Here is a 23,238-nt window from a genome sequence, read left to right as displayed (position 1 = left end):
AGTACAGTCCTGGCTGGCTAGCTGGGTATGTAAAGAGCAGGGTTAGCAGTACAGTCCTGGCTGGCTAGCTGGGTATGTAAAGAGCAGGGTTAGCAGTACAGTCCTGGCTGGCTAGCTGGGTATGTAAAGAGCAGGGTTAGCAGTACCGTGCTGGCTGGGTAGTTAAAGGGACATTTAAAAACATGTCAACCTGATATTCATCATCTCCAGCACCACCTCAACATCAGCATCTGTCAAAATGGTGCGTTTCTATGTTTGGTAGTAAAAAATAATAGAGGAACATAAGTGTTTCCAATGACATCATTAACAAATTGGTAGACAATTAGTGGCAATGCCTGCTCATAATTGGTTAAAATCACAAGATGCACACCGATGATGTCATTGGCCTCTATCCTTTTTACTACAAAACATAGAAACGCACCATTTTTACAGATGTTGGGGTGGTGCTGGAGATGATGAATATCAAGTAGAACAATTGTGAAATTCCCCTTTAAAGAGCAGGGTTACCAGAACAGACCGACACACCTGCAGCATTCTTTGAAAACAACCAGGCCAGACACACAGAGCAGGGCCAAACCAGAGAGGGCCAGGCAGGCCACCATTGGGCTGTAAATAACAAGAGAGGAGGGAGAGAGACTGGAGAGGAGCATCTGCGTTCCTGTAGACACACACAGACACACAGTTACACACCCACACACACACACGCAGACCCAGAGCAGAGCAGACAGACAGACACCATCAGAAAAACGGACAGACAGAAAGACGGACAAAGCAGAACAGACAGACAGAAAGACGGACAGCGCAGAACAGACAGACAGAAAGACGGACAGAGCAGAACAGAAAGACGGACAGAGCAGAACAGACAGACAGAAAGACGGACATAGCAGAACAGACAGACAGAAAGACGGACAGAGCAGAACAGAAAGACGGACAGAGCAGAACAGACAGACAGAAAGACGGACATAGCTGAACAGACAGAAAGACGGACAGATCAGACAGACAGAAGACGGACAGAACAGACAGACAGACCGAAGGACGGACAGAGCAGAACAGACGAACAGAAAGAAAGACGGACAGAGCAGAACAGACAGACAGAAAGAAAGACGGACAGAGCAGAACAGACCCGAAAGACAGGTAGACAGACATACACACAAACACACACCAAGCATGCAAGTGTACACAGACACTGACAGGCAGACACTGACAGGCAGACACTGACAGGCAGACACTGACAGGCAGACACTGACAGGCAGACACTGACAGGCAGACATACACACTCCCATTCAGCACACAGACAATCACACATACATTGGATGAACATACTATAGAGAAAGTCAAAGTGTACAAATATTTGGGAGTGTGGGTGGATGACAAGCTGAGCTTCACTGTTAATGTTGAGAACTTGATAAGGAAGCTCAAGCTGAAAATAGGTTTTTATTACCGGCATAAGGCTTGTTTTTCCTCTGAAGGCCAGGAAGGAGCTGGTACGATGTACAGTACCTGTCAAAAGTTTAGACACACCTACTCATTCAAGGATTTTTCTTTATTTTTACTATTTTCTACATTGCAGAATAATAGTGAAGACATCAGAACTATGAAATAACACATATGGAATAATGTAGTAACCAAAACAGTGTTAAACAAATCAAAATATATTTATATTTGAGATTCTTCAAAGCAGCCACCCTTTGTCTTGATGACAGCTTCGCACGCTCTTGGCATTCTGTCAACCAGCTTCACCTAGATGATTTTCCAAAAGTCTTGAAGGAGTTCCCACATATGCTGAGCACTTGTTGGCTGCTTTTTCTTCACTCTGCGGTCTAACTCATCCCAAACCATCTCAATTGGGTTGAGGTTGGGTGATTGTGGAGGACAGGTCATCTGATGCAGCACTCCATCACTCTCCTTCTTGGTCAAATAGCCCTTACACAGCCTGGAGGTGTGTCAAATCAAATGTTATTGGTCACATACACATGGTTAGCAGATGTTATTGGTCACATACACATGGTTAGCAGATATTGTTGCGAGTCTAGCGAAATTCTTATGCTTCTAGATCTGACAGTATCTAACAGGTAATATCTAACAATTCCACAACAAAACCTAATATCTAACAATTCCACAACAAAACATAATACACACAATCTAATAAAGGAATGGGATGAGAATACAGTGGGGCAAAAAAGTATTTAGTCAGCCACCAATTGTGCAAGTTCTCCCACTTAAAAAGATGAGAGAGGCCTGTAATTTTCATCAAGGTCCTGGAGTGGCCTAGCCAGTCTCCAGATCTCAACCCCATAGAAAATCTTTGGAGGGAGTTGAAAGTCCGTGTTGCCCAGCAACAGCCCCAAAACATCACTGCTCTAGAGGAGATCTGCAGGGAGGAATGGGCCAAAATACCAGCAACAGTGTGTGAAAACCTTGTGAAGACTTACAGAAAACGTTTGACCTCTGTCATTGCCAACAAAGTATTGAGATAAACTTTTGTTATTGACCAAATACTTTTTTTCCACCATAATTTGCAAATAAATTCATTAAAAATCCTACAGTGTGATTTTCTGGATTTTTTCTTCTCATTTTGTCTGTCATAGTTGAAGTGTACCTATGATGAAAATTGCAGGCCTCTCTCATCTTTTTAAGTGGGAGAACTTGCACAATTGGTGGCTGACTAAATACTTTTTTGCCCCACTGTATATAAGTATAAAATATATGGATGAGCAGTGACAGAGTGGCTAAGATGCAATAGATAGGGAAGGATACAGTACATATGAGATGATTAATGCGAGATATGTAAACAAAAGTGGGATTATATAAAGTGACTATTGTTCCATTTATTAAAGTGGCCAATGATTCGAGTCTGTATGTAGGCTGCAGCCTCTCTGTGTTAGTGATGGCTGTTTAACAGTCTGATGGCCTTGAGATAGAAGCTGTTTTTCAATCTCTCTGTCCCAGCTTTGATGCACCTGTACAGACCTCACCTTCTGGATGATAGCGGGGTGAACAGGCAGTGGCTCGGGTGGTTGTTGTCCTTGATGATCTTTTTGGCCTTCCTGTGACATTGGTGTTGTAGGTGCCCTGGAGGGCAGGTAGTTTGTAGAGCCCTGCGGTGGTGGGCGGTGCAGTTGCCGTACCAGGCGGTAATACAGCCCGACAGAATGCGCTCAATTGTGCATCTGTAAAAGTTAGAAGGGTTTTCGGTGACAAGCCACGTTTTTTCATCCTCCTGAGGTTGAAGAGACGCTTTTGCGCCTTCTTCACCACACTGTCTGTGTGCTAGGACCATTTGAGATACAGAGGTACTTAAAACTTTCCACCTTCTCTACTGTTGTCCCGTCGATGTGGATAGGGGGGTGCTCCCTTTGCTGTTTCCTGAAGTCCATGATCATTTCTTTTGTTTTGTTGACATTGAGTGAGAGGTTATTTTCCTGACACCACACTTCGAGGGCCCTCGCCTCCTCCCTGTAGGCTGTCTCGTCGTTGTTGGTAATCAAGCCTACTACTGTGGTGTCATCTGCAAACTGATGATTGAGTTGGAGGCGTGCATGGTCACGCACCCTTGTGGGGTCCCAGTGTTGAGGATCAGCGGAGTGGAGATGTTGTTTCCTACCTTCACCACCTGGGGGCGGCCAATCAGGAAGTCCGGGACCCAGTTTCACAGGGCGGGGATCAAGACCCAGGGTCTCAAGCTTAATGATGAGTTTGGAGGGTAGTATGGTGTTGAGTGCTGAGCTGTAGTCAATGAACAGCATTATTACATATGTATTCCTCTTGTCCAGGTGGGATAGGGAAGTGTCAGTGTAAATGCGATTGCATCGTCTGTGGACCTATTGGGGCGGTAAGCAAATTGGAGTGGGTCTAGGGTGACAGGTTAAGGGGGGAGGTGATATGATCTGTGACTAGTCTCTCAAAGCACTTCATGATGACAGAAGTGAGTGCTACAGGGCAATAGTTATTTAGTAGAGTTACCTTTGCTTTCTTGGTAACAGGAACAATGGTGGCCATCTTGAAGCATGTGGGGACAGCAGACTGGGATAGGGATTGATTGAATATGTCCGTAAACACACCAGCCAGCTGGTCTGCGCATGCTCTGGGGACACGGCTAGGGATGCCGTCTGGGCCGGCAGCTTTGCGAGGGTTAACACACGTAAATGTTTTACTCACGTTGGCCACGGAGAAGGAAAGCCCACAGTCTTTGGTAGCGGGCTGTGTCGGTGACACTGTATTGTCCTCAAAGCGAGCAAGTTGTTTAATTTGTCTGGGAGCAAGATAACGATGTCCGCGACGGGGCTGGTTTTCTTTTTGTAATCTGTGATTGTCTGTAGACACTGCCAAATACGTCTCGTGTTTGAGCCGCTGAATTGCGACTTGACTTTGTCTCTATACTGATGCTTTGCTTGTTTGATTGCCTTACGGAAGGAATAACTACACTGTTTGAATTCGACCATGTTTCCAGTCACCTTGATATTATTAAATGCGGTGGTACGTGCTTTCAGTTTTGCGTGAATGTTGCCATCAATCCACGGTTTCTGGTTAAGGAAGATTTTAATAGTCACAGTGGGTACAACATCTCCTATACACTTCCTTTATAAACTCGCTCACCGAGTCAGCGTATACGTACATTTTATTGTCTGAGGCTACCCAGAACATATCCCAGTCCACGTGATCGAAGCAATCTTGAAGCGTGGAATTCAATTGGTCAGACCAGCGTTGGATTGACCTAAGCACGGGCGCTTCCTGTTTTAGTTTCTGCCTTGTTGGAGGGGAGCAACAAGATGGTCATGGTCAGATTTGCCGGAAGGTGGGGGGGCTTGTATACAGTTGAAGCCGGAAGTTTACATACACCTTAGCCAAATACATTTAAACTCAGTTTTTCACAATTCCTGACATTTAATCCGAGTAAAAATGCCCTGTCTTAGGTCAGTTAGGATCACCACTTTATTTTAAGAATGTGAAATGTCAGAATAATAGTCGAGAGAATAATTTATTTCAGCTTTTATTTCTTTCATCACATTCCCAGTGGGTCAGAAGTTTACATACACTCAATTAATATTTGGTAGTATTGCCTTTACATTGTTTAACTTGGGTCAAACGTTTCAGGTAGCCTTCCACAAGCTTCCCACAATAAGTTGGGTGAATTTTGGCCCATTTCTCCAGACAGAGCTGGTGTAACTGAGTCAGGTTGGTAGGCCTCCTTGCTCGCACATGCTTTTTCAGTTCTGCTACAAATTTTCTATAGGATTGAGGTCAGGGCTTTGTAATGGCCACTCCAATACTTTGACTTTGTTGTCCTTAGGCCATTTTGCCACAACTTTGGAAGTATGCTTGGGGTCATTGTCCATTTCGAAGACCCATTTGCAACCAAGCTTTAACTTCCTGACTGATGTCTTGAGATGTTGCTTCAATATATCCACATAATTTTCCTACCTCATGAAGCTGGTTGAGAGAATGCCAAGAGTGTGCAAAGCTGTCAAGGGTGGCTATTTGAAAAATCTCAAATATAAAATATATTTTGATTTGTTTAACACTTTTTTTGGTTACTACATGATTCCATGTGTTATTTCATAGTTTATGTCTTCATTATTATTCTACAATGTAGAAAATAGTACAAATAAAGAAGAATGAGTAGGTGTTATAAAGCCTTTGTCCAGTAGTGTATGCAGGCCTCAACCACTGCCCTGAGAGCACTTGATTCAGTATATCATGCAGCCCTCAGGTTCATTACCAATCAAAAACGTTTGTGGAGTTTAAACACTTGGTCGATTATAAATATCATGGAAGAGTGTAATTGTCTTTAGGACAGCTGTTTTTTAGTTATGACATTTAGTGTTTCTTTACGTGATATGTAATTGTTGTACTGTATGTGTGTCTATAGTTTTAGTAAGTTGTTTCGTCTGAAACATGGTTTCCCTTGCTGCTGTCGGACCAGGTCTCTCTTGAAAAATAGATTTTATCTCTATGAGAAAAACCTGGAGAAATAAAGGTTAAATAAAAAGAATAAAATACTCTGACATGAACTTCAGAGAGCCAGTCATCACACAGATTGTGTCAAGGTTAGCCAGCAGATACAGTGATCATGCTTGTTGAACTAACTGGCTGTTTTTGATATCAGTTTAGCTCATCGGTGTTTAGACATGGAAGGGGAAATGTCATATGAGCACATTGGGCAGCGGTGGTGCTAAGATAAAGTAGAGTTAAAAATAATAGTTCAATTGCAGACTCAGATGCTATGCTTTTTCAAATAAACTTCAAAAGATGAGAACAACTTTTGTGTTTTTGATCCTTCCAACATTAGAGAGTTTTGTGCAAGAGAGCGAGAGGTTTGACTTGGACCAAAAAGCAGTAAAAAAATGTAATGTAAATAATCTTCAAAGTCACAGCGAAAACCACGCTGGTCGGCAGAGAGCGAGAGAGTGGTGGAGCCCCTTGAAGATGTGGACACTGACATTGTGCTTGGGCACTCACAATGACTTCACTGTGGGAGAGAGGAGTTGAAAGGAGGGTTGGTTAGTTAAGCTTCCGTGTCGTACAAGTCGCACTTGTAATTATAGGACATACCATAAAACACACCCACATACATGAAGCTATTAGTACATAATAGAGACACGCTCTCACTCTACAGCTGAGGGCCATTGTGGTGTTGCCGTGGCTACGGCACTATTCTCACATCTGCAGATGTGAGAGAAAGGCCCGTAGGTGAAGGGAAGGAGTATTTACAACCGGGCAGTTAACAGACATAACATTACACAGCAAGGCACTGTCAAAGTGCTGAGCCAGAGTAGTGGAGGAGAGGAGGCGAGTAGTGGAGTAGAGGAGGAGAGTAGTGGAGGAGAGGAGAGGATGAGAGTAGTGGAGGAGAGGAGAGGATGAGAGTAGTGGAGGAGAGGAGGAGAGTAGTGGAGGAGAGGAGGAGAGTAGTGGAGGAGAGTAGTGGAGGAGAGGAGAGGAGGAGAGTAGTGGAGGAGAGTAGTGGAGGAGAGGAGGAGAGTAGTGGAGGGGAGGAGGAGAGTAGTGGAGGAGAGGAGGAGAGTAGTGGAGGAGAGTAGTGGAGGGGAGGAGGAGAGTAGTGGAGGGGAGGAGAAGACTAGTGGAGGGGAGGAGGAGAGTAGTGGAGGAGAGGAGGAGAGTAGTGGAGGAGAGGAGGAGAGTAGTGGAGGTGAGGAGGAGAGTAGAGGAGGAGAGTCGTGGAGGGGAGGAGGAGAGTAGAGGAGGAGAGTCGTGGAGGGGAGGAGGAGAGTCGTGGAGGGGAGGAGGAGAGTCGTGGAGGGGAGGAGGAGACTAGTGGAGGAGACTAGTGGAGGGGAGGAGGAGACTAGTGGAGGGGAGGAGGAGACTAGTGGAGGGGAGGAGGAGAGTAGTGGAGGAGAGGAGGAGAGGAGGAGAGTAGTGGAGGAGAGGAGAGGAGGAGAGTAGTGGAGGTGAGGAGGAGAGTAGTGGAGGTGAGGAGGAGAGTAGTGGAGGTGAGGAGGAGTAGTGGAGGAGTGGAGGGGAGGAGGAGAGTAGTGGAGGAGAGGAGGAGACTAGTGGAGGGGAGGAGGAGACTAGTGGAGGAGAGGAGGAGAGTAGTGGAGGAGAGTAGTGGAGTAGAGGAGTAGAGTAGTGGAGGTGAGGAGGAGAGTAGTGGAGGTGAGGAGGAGAGTAGTGGAGGGGAGGAGGGGAGTAGTGGAGGGGAGGAGGAGACTAGTGGAGGGGAGGAGGAGACTAGAGGAGGAGACTAGTGGAGGGGAGGAGGAGAGTAGTGGAGGGGAGGAGGAGAGTAGTGGAGGAGAGGAGGAGAGTAGTGGAGGAGAGGAGGAGAGTAATGGAGGAGAGTAGTGGAGGGGAGGAGGAGAGTAGTGGAAGAGACTAGTGTAGGGGAGGAGGAGAGTAGTGGAAGAGACTAGTGTAGGGGAGGAGGAGAGTAATGGAGGAGAGTAGTGGAGGGGAGGAGGAGAGTAGTGGAGGGGAGGAGGAGAGTAGTGGAGGAGAGGAGGAGAGTAGTGGAGGAGAGGAGGAGAGTAATGGAGGAGAGTAGTGGAGGGGAGGAGGAGAGTAGTGGAAGAGACTAGTGTAGGGGAGGAGGAGAGTAATGGAGGAGAGTAGTGGAGGAGAGGAGAGGAGGAGAGTAGTGGAGGGGAGGAGGAGAGTAATGGAGGAGAGTAGTGGAGGGGAGGAGGAGAGTAGTGGAGGGGAGGAGGAGAGTAGTGGAGGAGAGGAGGAGAGTAGTGGAGGAGAGGAGGAGAGTAATGGAGGAGAGTAGTGGAGGGGAGGAGGAGAGTAGTGGAAGAGACTAGTGTAGGGGAGGAGGAGAGTAATGGAGGAGAGTAGTGGAGGAGAGGAGAGGAGGAGAGTAGTGGAGGGGAGGAGGAGACTAGTGGAGGAGAGGATGAGACTATTGGAGGGGAGGAGGAGAGTAGTGGAGGAGAGGAGGAGAGTAGTGGAGGAGAGTAGTGGAGGAGAGGAGAGGAGGAGAGTAGTGGAGGAGAGGAGGAGAGTAGTGGAGGGGAGGAGGAGAGTAGTGGAGGAGAGGAGGAGAGTAGTGGAGGAGAGTAGTGGAGGGGAGGAGGAGAGTAGTGGAGGGGAGGAGGAGACTAGTGGAGGGGAGGAGGAGAGGAGGAGAGTAGTGGAGGAGAGGAGAGGAGGAGAGTAGTGGAGGTGAGGAGGAGAGTAGAGGAGGAGAGTAGAGGAGGAGAGTCGTGGAGGGGAGGAGGAGAGTAGAGGAGGAGAGTAGAGGAGGAGAGTCGTGGAGGGGAGGAGGAGAGTCGTGGAGGGGAGGAGGAGACTAGTGGAGGAGAGTAGTGGAGGGGAAGAGGAGACTAGTGGAGGGGAGGAGGAGAGTAGTGGAGGAGAGGAGGAGAGTAGTGGAGGAGAGGAGGAGAGTAGTGGAGGTGAGGAGGAGAGTAGTGGAGGTGAGGAGGAGAGTAGTGGAGGTGAGGAGGAGAGTAGTGGAGGAGTGGAGGGGAGGAGGAGAGTAGTGGAGGGGAGGAGGAGACTAGTGGAGGGGAGGAGGAGACTAGTGGAGGAGAGGAGGAGAGTAGTGGAGGAGAGTAGTGGAGGAGAGTAGTGGAGGAGAGGAGGAGAGTAGTGGAGGTGAGGAGGAGAGTAGTGGAGGTGAGGAGGAGAGTAGTGGAGTACTGGAGGGGAGGAGGGGAGTAGTGGAGGGGAGGAGGAGACTAGTGGAGGGGAGGAGGAGACTAGAGGAGGAGACTAGTGGAGGGGAGGAAGAGAGTAGTGGAGGGGAGGAGGAGAGTAGTGGCAGAGAGGAGGAGACTAGTGGAGGGGAGGAGGAGACTAGTGGAGGGGAGGAGGAGAGTAGTGGAGGGGAGGAGGAGACTAGTGGAGGGGAGGAGGAGACTAGTGGAAGAGACTAGTGTAGGGGAGGAGGAGAGTAATGGAGGAGAGTAATGGAGGAGAGTAGTGGAGGAGAGGAGGAGAGTAGTGGAGGTGAGGAGGAGAGTAGTGGAGGAGAGTAGTGGATTAGAGGAGGAGAGTAGTGGAGGAGAGGAGGAGAGTAGTGGAGGAGAGGAGGAGAGTAGTGGAGGAGAGTAGTGGAGGAGAGTAGGAGAGTAGTGGAGGTGAGGAGGAGAGTAGTGGAGGAGAGTAGTGGAGGAGAGGAGAGGAGGAGAGTAGTGGAGGAGAGTAGTGGAGGAGAGTAGTGGAGGAGAGTAGTGGAGGAGAGTAGTTGAGGAGAGGAGGAGAGTAGTGGAGGGGAGGAGGAGAGTAGAGGAGGAGAGTCGTGGAGGGGAGGAGGAGAGTCGTGGAGGGGAGGAGGAGACTAGTGGAGGAGACTAGTGGAGGGGAGGAGGAGACTAGTGGAGGGGAGGAGGAGACTAGTGGAGGGGAGGAGGAGAGTAGTGGAGGAGAGGAGGAGAGTAGTGGAGGAGAGGAGGAGAGTAGTGGAGGAGAGGAGGAGACTAGTGGAGGAGAGGAGGAGAGTAGTGGAGGAGAGTAGTGGAGGTGAGGAGGAGAGTAGTGGAGGTGAGGAGGAGAGTAGTGGAGGTGAGGAGGAGAGTAGTGGAGGAGTGGAGGGGAGGAGGAGAGTAGTGGAGGAGAGGAGGAGACTAGTGGAGGGGAGGAGGAGAGTAGTGGAGGAGAGGAGGAGAGGAGGAGAGTAGTGGAGGTGAGGAGGAGAGTAGTGGAGGAGTGGAGGGGAGGAGGGGAGTAGTGGAGGGGAGGAGGAGACTAGTGGAGGGGAGGAGGAGACTAGTGGAGGAGAGGAGGAGACTAGTGGAGGGGAGGAGGAGAGTAGTGGAGGGGAGGAGGAGAGTAGTGGAGGGGAGGAGGAGACTAGTGTAGGGGAGGAGGAGAGTAGTGGAGGAGAGTAGTGGAGGAGAGGAGGAGAGTAGTGGAGGTGAGGAGGAGAGTAGTGGAGGAGAGTAGTGGAGGAGAGGAGGAGAGTAGTGGAGGAGAGTAGTGGAGGAGAGTAGTGGAGGAGAGGAGGAGAGTAGTGGAGGTGAGGAGGAGAGTAGTGGAGGTGAGGAGGAGAGTAGTGGAGGAGTGGAGGGGAGGAGGAGAGTAGTGGAGGAGAGGAGGAGACTAGTGGAGGGGAGGAGGAGACTAGTGGAGGAGAGGAGGAGAGTAGTGGAGGAGAGTAGTGGAGGAGAGGAGGAGAGTAGTGGAGGTGAGGAGGAGAGTAGTGGAGGTGAGGAGGAGAGTAGTGGAGGTGAGGAGGAGAGTAGTGGAGGGGAGGAGGAGAGTAGTGGAGGAGTGGAGGGGAGGAGGAGACTAGTGGAGGGGAGGAGGAGACTAGTGGAGGAGAGGATGAGACTAGTGGAGGGGAGGAGGAGAGTAGTGGAGGGGAGGAGGAGACTAGTGGAGGGGAGGAGGAGACTAGTGGAGGGGAGGAGGAGAGTAGTGGAGGGAAGGAGGAGACTAGTGGAGGGGAGGAGGAGAGTAGTGGAGGAGACTAGTGTAGGGGAGGAGGAGAGTAGTGAAGGAGAGTAGTGGAGGAGAGGAGGAGAGTAGTGGAGGTGAGGAGGAGAGTAGTGGAGGAGAGTAGTGGAGGAGAGTAGTGGAGGAGAGGAGGAGAGTAGTGGAGGAGAGGAGGAGAGTAGTGGAGGAGAGGAGGAGAGGAGGAGAGTAGTGGAGGAGAGTAGTGGAGGAGAGGAGGAGAGTAGTGGAGGGGAGGAGGAGACTAGTGGAGGGGAGGAGGAGACTAGTGGAGGGGAGGAGGAGAGTAGTGGAGGAGACTAGTGTAGGGGAGGAGGAGAGTAGTGGAGGGGAGGAGGAGAGTAGTGGAGGGGAGGATGAGACTAGTGGAGGGGAGGATGAGACTAGTGGAGGGGAGGAGGAGACTAGTGGAGGGGAGGAGGAGAGTAGTGGAGGAGACTAGTGTAGGGGAGGAGGAGACTAGTGGAGGGGAGGAGGAGACTAGTGGAGGGGAGGAGGAGACTAGTGGAGGGGAGGAGGAGAGTAGTGGAGGGGAGGAGGAGAGTAGTGGAGGTGAGGAGGAGAGTAGTGGAGGAGAGGAGGAGAGTAGTGGAGGGGAGGAGGAGACTAGTGGAGGAGAGGAGGAGAGTAGTGGAGGAGAGGCTCTGTTTTCTTTTATCTTGTCTTCTGTGCAAATGCTGCCGAGAGACTTGGAAGTGGCTGTCCTTTGCGTGACGTGGTGACACCATGTCGGCCAATTTACTGTCACTCAGAAAACCCAAACACACTCTGACATGTTTCCTCTGTCTGATGTCATGGCCGCTGACAGCTGTGGCCGGCTCATCTCGCTGTTGAAAGAGAGAGGAAAGAAAGGAGGAGTGCGGTGGTGGGTTGGGCTTTCCTCACCTGTGGACTGACACAACCGGGTCAGAGGTCCGAGTCTGAGCTCCAGGGGTGTATCTGTTTCCCTGTTGCCATGACACCGGCAGAAGTTGTGGGGGGTATGGTAATGAATCCCCAACTCCCTCAGTATGTCAGTGTGTATTTGTGTCAGACACACACTGTGTTTCGAGGCCCCGTGGCGTGTGCAGTGGCACAGCACCAGGTGGAGCGCCAGTCAGGCTCCAGGTGTGTCAGACACACACACACTGTGTTACGAGGCCCCGTTGCGTGTGCAGAGGCACAGCACCAGGTGGAGCGCCAGTCAGGCTCCAGGTGTGTCTGACACATGATTATATCCACTACACTTTTACCTCTCCTCTCACACACCTACCGATGGCTGTGTTGGTGTCGGTGTCGGTGTCTGCTTGTGTGTGACAATGTTAAACGTCTGTTGGGGTCTCCCTACAGCATCATGGGCTGCCTCCCTAGGGGTGTTGTGGCAGACCAGAACAGACCACAACAAACCAGAACAGACCAGACCAGATCACAGCAGACCAGACCACAGCAGGGAACAGACCAGACCACAGCAGAGAACAGACCAGAACAGACCACAACAAACCATAGCTGAGAACAGAACAGACCAGACCACAGCAGAGAACAGACCAGACCAGACCACAGCAGAGAACAGACCAGAACAGAACACAGCAGAGACCAGAACAGAACACAGCAGAGAACAGAACAGAACACAGCAGAGAACAGACCAGAACAGAACACAGCAGAGACCAGAACAGAACACAGCAGAGACCAGAACAGAACACAGCAGAGACCAGAACAGAACACAGCAGAGAACAGAACAGAACACAGCAGAGAACAGCAGAGACCAGAACAGAACACAGCAGAGAACAGACCAGAACAGAACACAGCAGAGAACAGACCAGAACAGAACACAGCAGAGAACAGACCAGACCAGAACAGACCAAAACAGACCAGAACAGAACAGAGAACAGAACAGAAAACCTCCACGTTCTCTCTGCTTTATTCCCATGATAGGGAGCTGCAGAGCTGTAAAGAGGGGGATCCCCACAGAAATACAATAACTAGACATTCTATGGGTATCCACACCATCCACTGTGAGCACATCCACACTCTACAGGGGGGGTGAAGTGAGTAAGCACACAGGAGGGGAGAACTGAGTCACAAGCCAAGAGAAGTGAGGGAGAACCCCCAGGGAAGCCAAGAGAAGTGAGGGAGAACCCCCAGGGAAGCCAAGATAAGTGAGGGAGAACCTCCAGGGAAGCCCAGAGAGGTGGATCCAGACACGCATAACAAGACTTTTCCAAACCCCCCTGAGTCAAACGTGTGTGTGCGTGCATAATGTGTGTGTCCGTAGTATGTTTGTGTCAAACCCCCAGCTCACTGATGTGAAATAAACACATTTTTCTCCCAGCCCTGGAAGTCCTGACCCTCTAGTCTCTCCTCTCCATCCCTGGAAGTCCTGACCCTCTAGTCTCTCCTCTCCAGCCCTGGAAGTCCTGACCCTCTAGTCTCTCCTCTCCAGCCCTGGAAGTCCTGACCCTCTAGTCTCTCCTCTCCAGCCCTGGAAGTCCTGACCCTCTAGTCTCTCCTCTCCATCCCTGGAAGTCCTGACCCTCTAGTCTCTCCTCTCCATCCCTGGAAGTCCTGACCCTCTAGTCTCTCCTCTCCATCCCTGGAAGTCCTGACCCTCTAGTCTCTCCTCTCCATCCCTGGAAGTCCTGACCCTCTAGTCTCTCCTCTCCATCCCTGGAAGTCCTGACCCTCTAGTCTCTCCTCTCCAGCCCTGGAAGTCCTGACCCTCTAGTCTCTCCTCTCCATCCCTGGAAGTCCTGACCCTCTAGTCTCTCCTCTCCATCCCTGGAAGTCCTGACCCTCTAGTCTCTCCTCTCCATCCCTGGAAGTCCTGACCCTCTAGTCTCTCCTCTCCATCCCTGGAAGTCCTGACCCTCTAGTCTCTCCTCTCCATCCCTGGAAGTCCTGACCCTCTAGTCTCTCCTCTCCATCCCTGGAAGTCCTGACCCTCTAGTCTCTCCTCTCCATCCCTGGAAGTCCTGACCCTCTAGTCTCTCCTCTCCATCCCTGGAAGTCCTGACCCTCTAGTCTCTCCTCTCCATCCCTGGAAGTCCTGACCCTCTAGTCTCTCCTCTCCAGCCCTGGAAGTCCTGACCCTCTAGTCTCTCCTCTCCAGCCCTGGAAGTCCTGACCCTCTAGTCTCTCCTTTCCATCCCTGTCATAGACTCACTGCTCTTCCATCTTATTTATTTAGCTTTGATCTCTTTTCCTTCCCACTGAAGTGGCATGCTGCTCTCTGGCCGCTCTCTGGCTGCTCTCTTGCCGCTCTCTGGCCGCTCTCTGGCCGCTTGGGAAAGACAGTGTTGTGCTCCTCCTAGTGCCTGCTTTGAGCACTGGGCAGATGTTTTGGGAGGATGGGAGGGATGAGGTGTGTGCGTGTGTGTGCGTGCGTACAGACTCTTGGCCATCTCTCTCCGTTCCCTAATACACCCCCTCTCTCCCTAAGCAAACACCTGGAGGCTGCCTCCCCCCTCCCTACCCCTCCTCTCTAATGACAGGCCACAGCAAAACAGGAAACAAGGCTGTGCTCCCGGTGATGCCATGGAAATTGGTCCGAGTGGAGGGCCTTTGTCTAAACATGAGCTCACCCTACAGAGAGAGAGAGAGAGAGAGAGAGAGAGAGAGAGAGAGAGAGAGAGAGAGAGAGAGAGAGAGAGAGAGAGAGAGAGAGAGAGAGAGAGAGAGAGAGAGAGAGAGAGAGAGAGAGAGAGAGAGAGAGAGAGAGAGAGAGAGAGAGAGAGAGAGAGAGAGAGAGAGAGAGAGAGAGAGAGAGAGAGAGAGAGAGAGAGAGAGAGAGAGAGAGAGAGAGAGAGAGAGAGAGAGAGAGAGAGAGAGAGAGGAGAGAGAGAGAGAGAGAGAGAGAGAGAGAGAGAGAGAGAGAGAGAGATGCAGAATTCTGCAAAACTATCCTCCGTGTACAACGTAGAACACCAAATAATGCATGCAGAGCAGAATTAGGCCGATACCCACTAATTATCAAAATCCAGAAAAGAGACGTTAAATTCTACAACCACCTAAAAGGAAGCGATTCCCAAACCTTCCATAACAAAGCCATCACCTACAGAGAGATGAACCTGGAGAAGAGTCCCCTAAGCAAGCTGGTCCTAGGGCTCTGTTCACAAACACACCCCACAGAGCCCCAGGACAACAGCACAATTAGACCCAACCAAATCATGAGAAAACAAAAAGATAATTACTTGACACATTGGAAAGAATTAACAAAAAAACAGGGCAAACTAGAATGCTATTTGGCCCTAAACAGAGAGTACACAGTGGCAGAATACCTGACCACTGTGACTGACCCAAACTTAAGGAAAGCTTTGACTATGTACAGACTCAGTGAGCATAGCCTTGCTATTGAGAAAGGCCGCCGTAGGCAGACATGGCTCTCAAGAGAAGACAGGCTATGTGCACACTGCCCACAAAATGAGGTGGAAACCGAGCTGCACTTCCTAACCTCCTGCCCAATGTATGACCATATTAGAGACACATATTTCCCTCAGATCACACAGATCCACAAAGAATTCGAAAACAAATCCAATTTTGATAAACTCCCATATCTACTGGGTGAAATTCCACAGTGTGCCATCACAGCAGCAAGATTTGTGACCTGTTGCCACAAGAAAAGGGCAACCAGTGAAGAACAAACACCATTGTAAATACAACCCATATTTATGTTCATTTATTTTAACTTGTGTGCTTTAACCATTTGTACATTGTTACAACACTGTATATATTTAATATGACACTCGTAATGTCTTTATTGTTTTGAAACTTCTGTATGTGTAATGTTTACTGTTAATTTGTTTTGTTTGTTTCACTTTTGTGTATTGTCTACCTCACTAGCTTTGGCAATGTTAACACATGTTTCCCATGCCAATAAAGCCCCTTGAATTGAATTGAATTGAAGAGAGAGAGACAGAGAGAGACACAGAGAGAGACACAGAGAGAGACACAGAGAGAGACACAGAGAGAGAGACACATAGAGAGAGAGAATCAGAACTGAGGGTGGAAGGGAGGATGGCGTGTCGTGAGAGAGGTGAAAGGGAGCAGATGGAGAGGAGTGTGAGCGAGGGAGACAGAAGGAGGGATAGGGGAGAGGGCGGATAGAGTTCAGAGAAAATAAATCTAGCTTCTAGGCTGGTGGTGAAGGGAGCAGTCACGCCATTGACTTTTCCCTCATTTAACAGTATGACAGTATGAGGAACAGAGGTCAGGGGCTTCTCATGCACCATCAGACTGTAGCACTGCAGTCTCTCTCTTACTCCCTCTCTGTACCTATCTCTCTTACTCCCTCTCTCTTACTCCCTCTCTGTACCTATCTCTCTTACTCCCTCTCTCTTACTCCCTCTCTGTACCTATCTCTCTTACTCCCTCTCTCTTACTCCCTCTCTGTACCTATCTCTCTTACTCCCTCTCTGTACCTATCTCTCTTACTCCCTCTCTCTTACTCCCTCTCTCTTACTCCCTCTCTGTACCTATCTCTCTTACTCCCTCTCTCTTACTCCCTCTCTGTACCTATCTCTCTTACTCCCTCTCTCTTACTCCCTCTCTGTACCTATCTCTCTTATTCCCTCTCTCTTACTCCCTCTCTGTACCTATCTCTCTTACTCCCTCTCTCTTACTCCCTCTCTCTTACTCCCTCTCTGTACCTATCTCTCTTACTCCCTCTCTCTTACTCCCTCTCTCTTACTCCCTCTCTGTACCTATCTCTCTTACTCCCTCTCTGTACCTATCTCTCTTACTCCCTCTCTCTTACTCCCTCTCTGTACCTATCTCTCTTACTCCCTCTCTCTTACTCCCTCTCTGTACCTATCTCTCTTACTCCCTCTCTCTTACTCCCTCTCTGTACCTATCTCTCTTACTCCCTCTCTCTTACTCCCTCTCTGTACCTATCTCTCTTACTCCCTCTCTCTTACTCCCTCTCTCTTACTCCCTCTCTGTACCTATCTCTCTTACTCCCTCTCTCTTACTCCCTCTCTGTACCTATCTCTCTTACTCCCTCTCTCTTACTCCCTCTCTTACTCCCTCTCTGTACCTATCTCTCTTACTCCCTCTCTCTTACTCCCTCTCTCTTACTCCCTCTCTGTACCTATCTATCTTACTCCCCCTCTCTTACTCCCTCTCTCTTACTCCCTCTCTGTACCTATCTCTCTCTTACTCCCCCTCTCTTACTCCCTCTCTCTTACTCCCTCTCTGTACCTATCTCTCTTACTCCCCCTCTCTTACTCCCTCTCTCTTACTCCCTCTCTGTACCTATCTCTCTCTTACTCCCCCTCTCTTACTCCCTCTCTCTTACTCCCTCTCTGTACCTATCTCTCTTACTCCCCCTCTCTTACTCCCTCTCTCTTACTCCCTCTCTCTTACTCCCTCTCTCTGTACCTATCTCTCTCTGTACCTATCTCTCTCTCTACTTATCTCTCTCTCTCTCTACCTATCTCTCTTTCTCTCTGTACCTATCTCTCTCTCTGTACCTATCTATCTCTGTACCTATCTCTCTCTCTGTACCTACCTATCCCTCTCACTGTACCTGTCTCGCTCACCCCTCTCTCTGTACCTATCTCTCTATGTACCTATCTCTCTCTCTCTACCTATCTCTCTCTCTCTGTACCTATCTCTCTCACCCCTCTCTCACACTCCACCTCAATCTACACATTCCCCTATCTCCGTCTCCCTCTCTCTCCCGGTTGTGTGAGGGCTGATATTTAAATGTGTTTGTGTAATGTATGATATTTACCCAACAAAGGGCTGAATTAGAATTGTCTCTCCTTCCTTCTCCCAGGCAGTGTATCTGGACCAGTTGCTGTCCTGTGTGGATGTTCTGTTGTCTGTGTGTGAGAAGGACTGTTGCTCTGTCAGTCTACAGCTGTTACAGGTGCTGGTTACTGTCCAGAGCCTCTCCACTGAGCCACTGCTCACTGACAAGGTAAGATGTGCTCACATACACACACATACAGTACATGGACACACACACACACACAAACCCACCAGCATGCTTGCATGGAAACACACACATATGTCTACACACCCATACATCAAACCCCAGCTCACTGCCCAGGTAACACACACACACACACACACACACACACACACACACACACACACACACAGCCTCACCCAGTGGCTCTAACGAGCAATCCCATGATCCTCTCTGTCTTCAAGGCAGGCCTCCCCTCCCCTGTGGGTTCAACGTTTATAACCCACAACCCACCTCACCTGTGTAACTACTCTTCTCCTTCTCTGCTCTGACATCTAGAATGTTTTTACCATTTTCTCCCTGCCCTCTTTCTTTCCATCCCCCTCCTCCTTATTTATTATAGCTGTGGGTATGTTTTGTATAGCGGGCCAGAGAAGCTATTTGAAGAATGTAAGTGTTAGCCCTGGTTCAAAGTGGGCACAGTGGAACTCAACAGTCTACTGTAATTACCCATTTAGTCAGAAATTGCACCTTTGGAGTGGAACTAGTTTAAACCGTTGCCGAGGGTGAAAGGAGGCGGTTTTGAGAGAGAGAGAGAATCAGCCCCAGCGCCATCTTTCCTCACGCCTACTGCCATTACATGCCATGCGAAAACCATCCTGCCGCGAAGGACACTCGTCGTCCGGCTAACTTGACCCAGAATAAAACTTAACAACATAGAGAAGAGGCGGAAGAAACAGGAGACTGTCAAAGCCCTGTTTTATGTCTTAGTTTAGTCTGTCTGGTTGGACTGTATGCTAATAGCAGGTCTACGAGGAGAGGAGCGGGAAGTGGAGTTGCACTCTGGCCAACGGATGAATGACTGACCACTCAGTGGCCTTCTAAGTCTGACTGTCTGTGTCTGTCTGCAGAAACGGTGTCCTGTTTGGAACTGGGAGGAAGAATAGGGACAGGGACATGGGGGGAAGGCGGGAGGGAGAGCATGGCCTTGGGCATTCCTGGACGCTGTTCCGCCTCCCAGTGGGAATGGCAACGCTAGTTTTCCCAGAAAGGAGCTTCCAGTCAGGGGTTTGTGGGGGGGGTTGGCTCCCTTCGCAGGGGGTTAACACTGTTGACTCTAGAGGACAGTCAATCAGACAGTGTCCATCCCCGCCTCCCCTCAAGGGGGCCATAAGGGGGACCATAACGCGCCCCTCGAGGTCACTTCCTCTGTCCTGAAGAGACAACACTATGCTCACACTCCTTTCTCTCACTCTGCTCATTTCCTCTCCGTTGATGTTTATTGTGACTATGGGATGTATGCTTCCTGTTTGTTTTCTGTATGGGTACATGTGTTAGTGTTTGCATCGGAGTGGTTTGATGTATAAGACTAAGAGCATGTGAAGCACATTGTTTACAGAGTTTTTGGAAAGTGATTATTTCCATGGTAAAGTTACTGTTCATGCTTCTGTTTCTGGATGTAATCTAAACTGTTCATGCTTCTGTTTCCGGATGTAATCTAAACTGTTCATGCTTCTGTTTCCGGATGTAATCTAAACTGTTCATGCTTCTGTTTACGGATGTAATCTAAACTGTTCATGCTTCTGTTTCCGGATGTAATCTAAACTGTTCATGCTTCTGTTTACGGATGTAATCTAAACTGTTCATGCTTCTGTTTACGGATGTAATCTAAACTGTTCATGCTTCTGTTTACGGATGTAATCTAAAATGTTCATGCTTCTGTTTACGGATGTAATCTAAACTGTTCATGCTTCTGTTTACGGATGTAATCTAAACTGTTCATGCTTCTGTTTCTGGATGTAATCTAAACTGTTCATGCTTCTGTTTCCGGATGTAATCTAAACTGTTCATGCTTCTGTTTACGGATGTAATCTAAACTTGCAACATAAACATTTTATGGAACGTGTCACTTTCTCTCACCTTCCCTTCCTGTTTCTCTCACCTTCCCTTCCTGTTTCTCTCACCTTCCCTTCCTGTTTCTCTCACCTTCCCTTCCTGTTTCTCTCTCCTTCCCTTCCTGTTTCTCTCACCTTCCCTTCCTGTTTCTCTCTCCTTCCCTTCCTGTTTCTCTCTCCTTCCCTTCCTGTTTCTCTCTCCTTCCCTTCCTGTTTCTCTCACCTTCCCTTCCTGTTTCTCTCGCTCTCTTCATCTCCATATCTCTCTCTCTCTCTCTCTCCATCTCCCTCTCCATCTCTCTCTCTGTCTCTCTCCTCTCCATCTCTCTCTCTGTCTCTCTCCATGTCTCTCTCTCAGGCAGAGCAGAGCGTAGTGTCTCTATGTAAGGTCCAGGTTCTGCCTACAGTAGCTGACCTCTACAGGCAGCACATGAATCAGCTGCTCCAGTGGCTCTCAGCCTCTCAGAAGACCTGGACCAGCTACTCCCCCCAGAGACTGCAGCTCCAGGTCATCGCCACCCAATCAGGTGAGACTATAGGTCAGGCTTCTCCAACCGTGTTCCTGGAGAGCCTTCCCTCCTGTAGGTTTTACATCCAACTCCAGTTGTAACTAAGCTGATTCAACTGATCAGATAGATATTCATTCAAATCAGGTGTGCTAGATTAGGGTTGAAGAGAACCTACAGGAACAGGGTTGGAGAGCTCTGCTATAGGTCATCTCTGGCCAATCATGTGAGACTATAGCCACATCGATGGCCAATCACGTGAGCATATAGCCACATTGCTGGCCAATCAGGTGAGAATACAGGTCAATTCTGTCCAATCAGAAGACCAATCTGGAACCAACCCATTACTGTCCAAACAGTCATATCTGGCCAATCAGGTGAGACTAAAACCACATTATTGTCAGAATCATGTGAGACCAAAGGCAGAGAGGAAGAGGCGAAGCAAGAGGTTTACTCAGCCCAAAATCTTTCCACGAAAATAAGCCCAAGAAGGGAGGAAGTTTTGGTCAATGGGAGAGTGTCGAATTTGGTCAACAAAAAATGGAATTGCTCATTTGCTAAGTGAGGCTTATTCGATCAAATTAAAGTTTCGCAATGGTTAGGTTGTTACGAATTTACTGATATAAGTGGACACACGTTGCATTTACGCAACTTTAAAAAATACAACTTCATTTTGGAGTTGTGCCTGTTGTCATAGGGAGAGGACTCATCATGGATATAACCCGTTTTAGTGTGGATATTGCCATTGAGGGCTTCCACCATTTTAAAGTAGACAATTGGGTGGGGATTCCTATGATTTTGGAGCAATCGGCCAATGAAGAATAAGAAAATTGACTACTTTAAAATGGAAATGGCTTCAATGGTGCTGCCCTTCGGTCACAGACTCTATAATGGCACAGATATATAGATGAGTCCTCTATCTATCTCTATGGCCTGTTGTTCACATGCGTATCTGCCCTCTCATTGGCTAGAATGGTCCCACCTGATCTTGCCGCCTCCACCCTGACTTCCATATTTGAGGACATGTATTTCTATTGTTAGTGCGGGTCACTTGACTATCTTGTCAATATAGTATACAATATTTGCTACATGTCATCGCTGGCCAGTCAGGTGAGACTATAGTCAAGTTATTACCTCCATTTTGTTTCCCCACCACTCCTATAAATACCAGTTATAGAGTGGATATTGTCATTGAAGGCAACCCTTCATTCCATACCAGCCACCATCATAGATTTACACTGAACAAAAATATAAACACAACATGCGATCATTTCAAAGACTTTACTGAGTTACAGTTCTATGATGAAATCAGTCAATGTAAATACATTCATTAGGCCCTAATCTATGGATTTCACATGATTGGGAATACAGATATGCATCTGTTGGTCACATATACCAACAGGGGCGTGCATCAGAAAACCAGTCAGTATCTGGTGTGACCACCATTTCCCTCATGCAGTGCGACACTTCTCCTTCACATAGAGTTGATCAGGCTGTTGATTGTGGCCTGTGGAATGTTGTCCCACTCCTCTTCAATGGCTGTGCAAAGTTCCTACACCTGTCAGGAGGCTGGATTGTCTTGCAAATGGAGAAATGCTCACTAACAGGAATGGAAACAAATGTTGGTATGTCCATTCTATTCACTTTATTTCTACGCTGTCATCTACCCTTAAGAACTGTATGACTCTGAGACAAATCAAAGACCTTTGACTCAAGTCCCCTTTAGAAACACTCACACAGACAGAAAGCAACTTGCCTGGCTACCCAAACTCCTTGCACCGGCAAAACGCTACATGGAGTACCTTCTCTATGATTTGTGGAATGGAAATCCATTCTAGACCGTCTGATTGGTCCCAGAAACCGATGGTTTGGGCCAGAGGCAGAACAAAAATGGGTAAAGCGACACGTTTATAAATGTGTTATTGGCTTTGATACTCTGATGGTTAGAGATGATCCAATCGCTGATGACTTTGTTCTGTACAACACCCCGCACTTTGACGTCACTACAAACCACTTCAATGATGGCAGTCTGACTGAAGTATGTAGCGAATGATAGCAGCAGAATAATTCAGTTTGAGGCATCTGGCAAGTCCGCAACATAACCTGCCGTTATCCAGCTACACACAGAAAGCTTGTCATTAGAGCCAAGTTATCTTAGTGACTAGGGTAAATCACCCCACTCCCAGTCTGTCTCAGTCCAGGTCAGGGAGGGTTACAGGGCTCTGAACCTCACTTTACGCATTACTTTACCCCTATCCCCCATAATCCTCCGACATTACACCTCCGACACACGTTCTTTCATCCCGGATTGCTCTCTCTGTCTCTCTCTGTCTCTTTCTGTGTCTCTGTCTCTCTGTCTGTCTGTCTCTCCATCTCTGTCTCCGTCTCTGTCTCCGTCTCTCTCTCTCTCTCACACACTTGCACTCCAGAGTTCTTCGGCTGTCCCCAACCCTCTATGGAATTGTTTCTACATGGAACCCAAAACGGAACCCTTTTAGGTTTGTCTGTATAATTATAGAGAAGTTATTTTTGTTCTTTAGAGTTGTATAGCTGTACTGTTGTTCATGCTTAATCAGGACCAATTGATTTACACAGATATTGTTCAGATGATAGTAACAGGATGTACTGAAAAGGTATTTGAGGTTTTATCTCTGATTGTATGGGAACAGCAATAAACAACTGAAGTATGTTCTCTAGTCCCCTAAACCTCCAGTCATAACTGACCCGTCCATTCTAAGCCTCCAGTCATAACTGACCCGTCCATTCTAAGCCTCCAGTCATAACTGACCCGTCCATTCTAAACCTCCAGTCATAACTGACCCGTCCATTCTAAACCTCCAGTCATAACTGACCCGTCCATTCTAAGCCTCCAGTCATAACTGACCCGTCCATTCTAAGCCTCCAGTCATAACTGACCCGTCCATTCTAAGCCTCCAGTCATAACTGACCCGTCCATTCTAAACCTCCAGTCATAACTGACCCGTCCATTCTAAACCTCCAGTCATAACTGACCCGTCCATTCTAAGCCTCCAGTCATAACTGACCCGTCCATTCTAAGCCTCCAGTCATAACTGACCCGTCCATTCTA

The 23,238-nt window shown here is 48.5% G+C and overlaps 1 protein-coding gene across 1 annotated transcript in view; it reads left to right on the top strand.

Moving 5' to 3' along the window:
• The window catches only part of LOC129833656 (dynein axonemal assembly factor 5-like), a gene marked incomplete in the record, with an annotated part of 67,678 nt that overhangs the window by 12,808 nt on the left and 31,632 nt on the right, over positions 1-23,238 (top strand). The window contains 2 exon segments of the mRNA XM_055898371.1: positions 17,615-17,758; positions 20,003-20,171. Of these exon segments, the coding sequence (XP_055754346.1) occupies positions 17,615-17,758; positions 20,003-20,171 (313 nt within the window).

The sequence above is a fragment of the Salvelinus fontinalis genome, chromosome 34 (assembly GCF_029448725.1).
Source record: "Salvelinus fontinalis isolate EN_2023a chromosome 34, ASM2944872v1, whole genome shotgun sequence".
Taxonomy (NCBI): domain Eukaryota; kingdom Metazoa; phylum Chordata; class Actinopteri; order Salmoniformes; family Salmonidae; genus Salvelinus; species Salvelinus fontinalis.
This window is presented reverse-complemented; position numbering and strand designations above follow the sequence as displayed.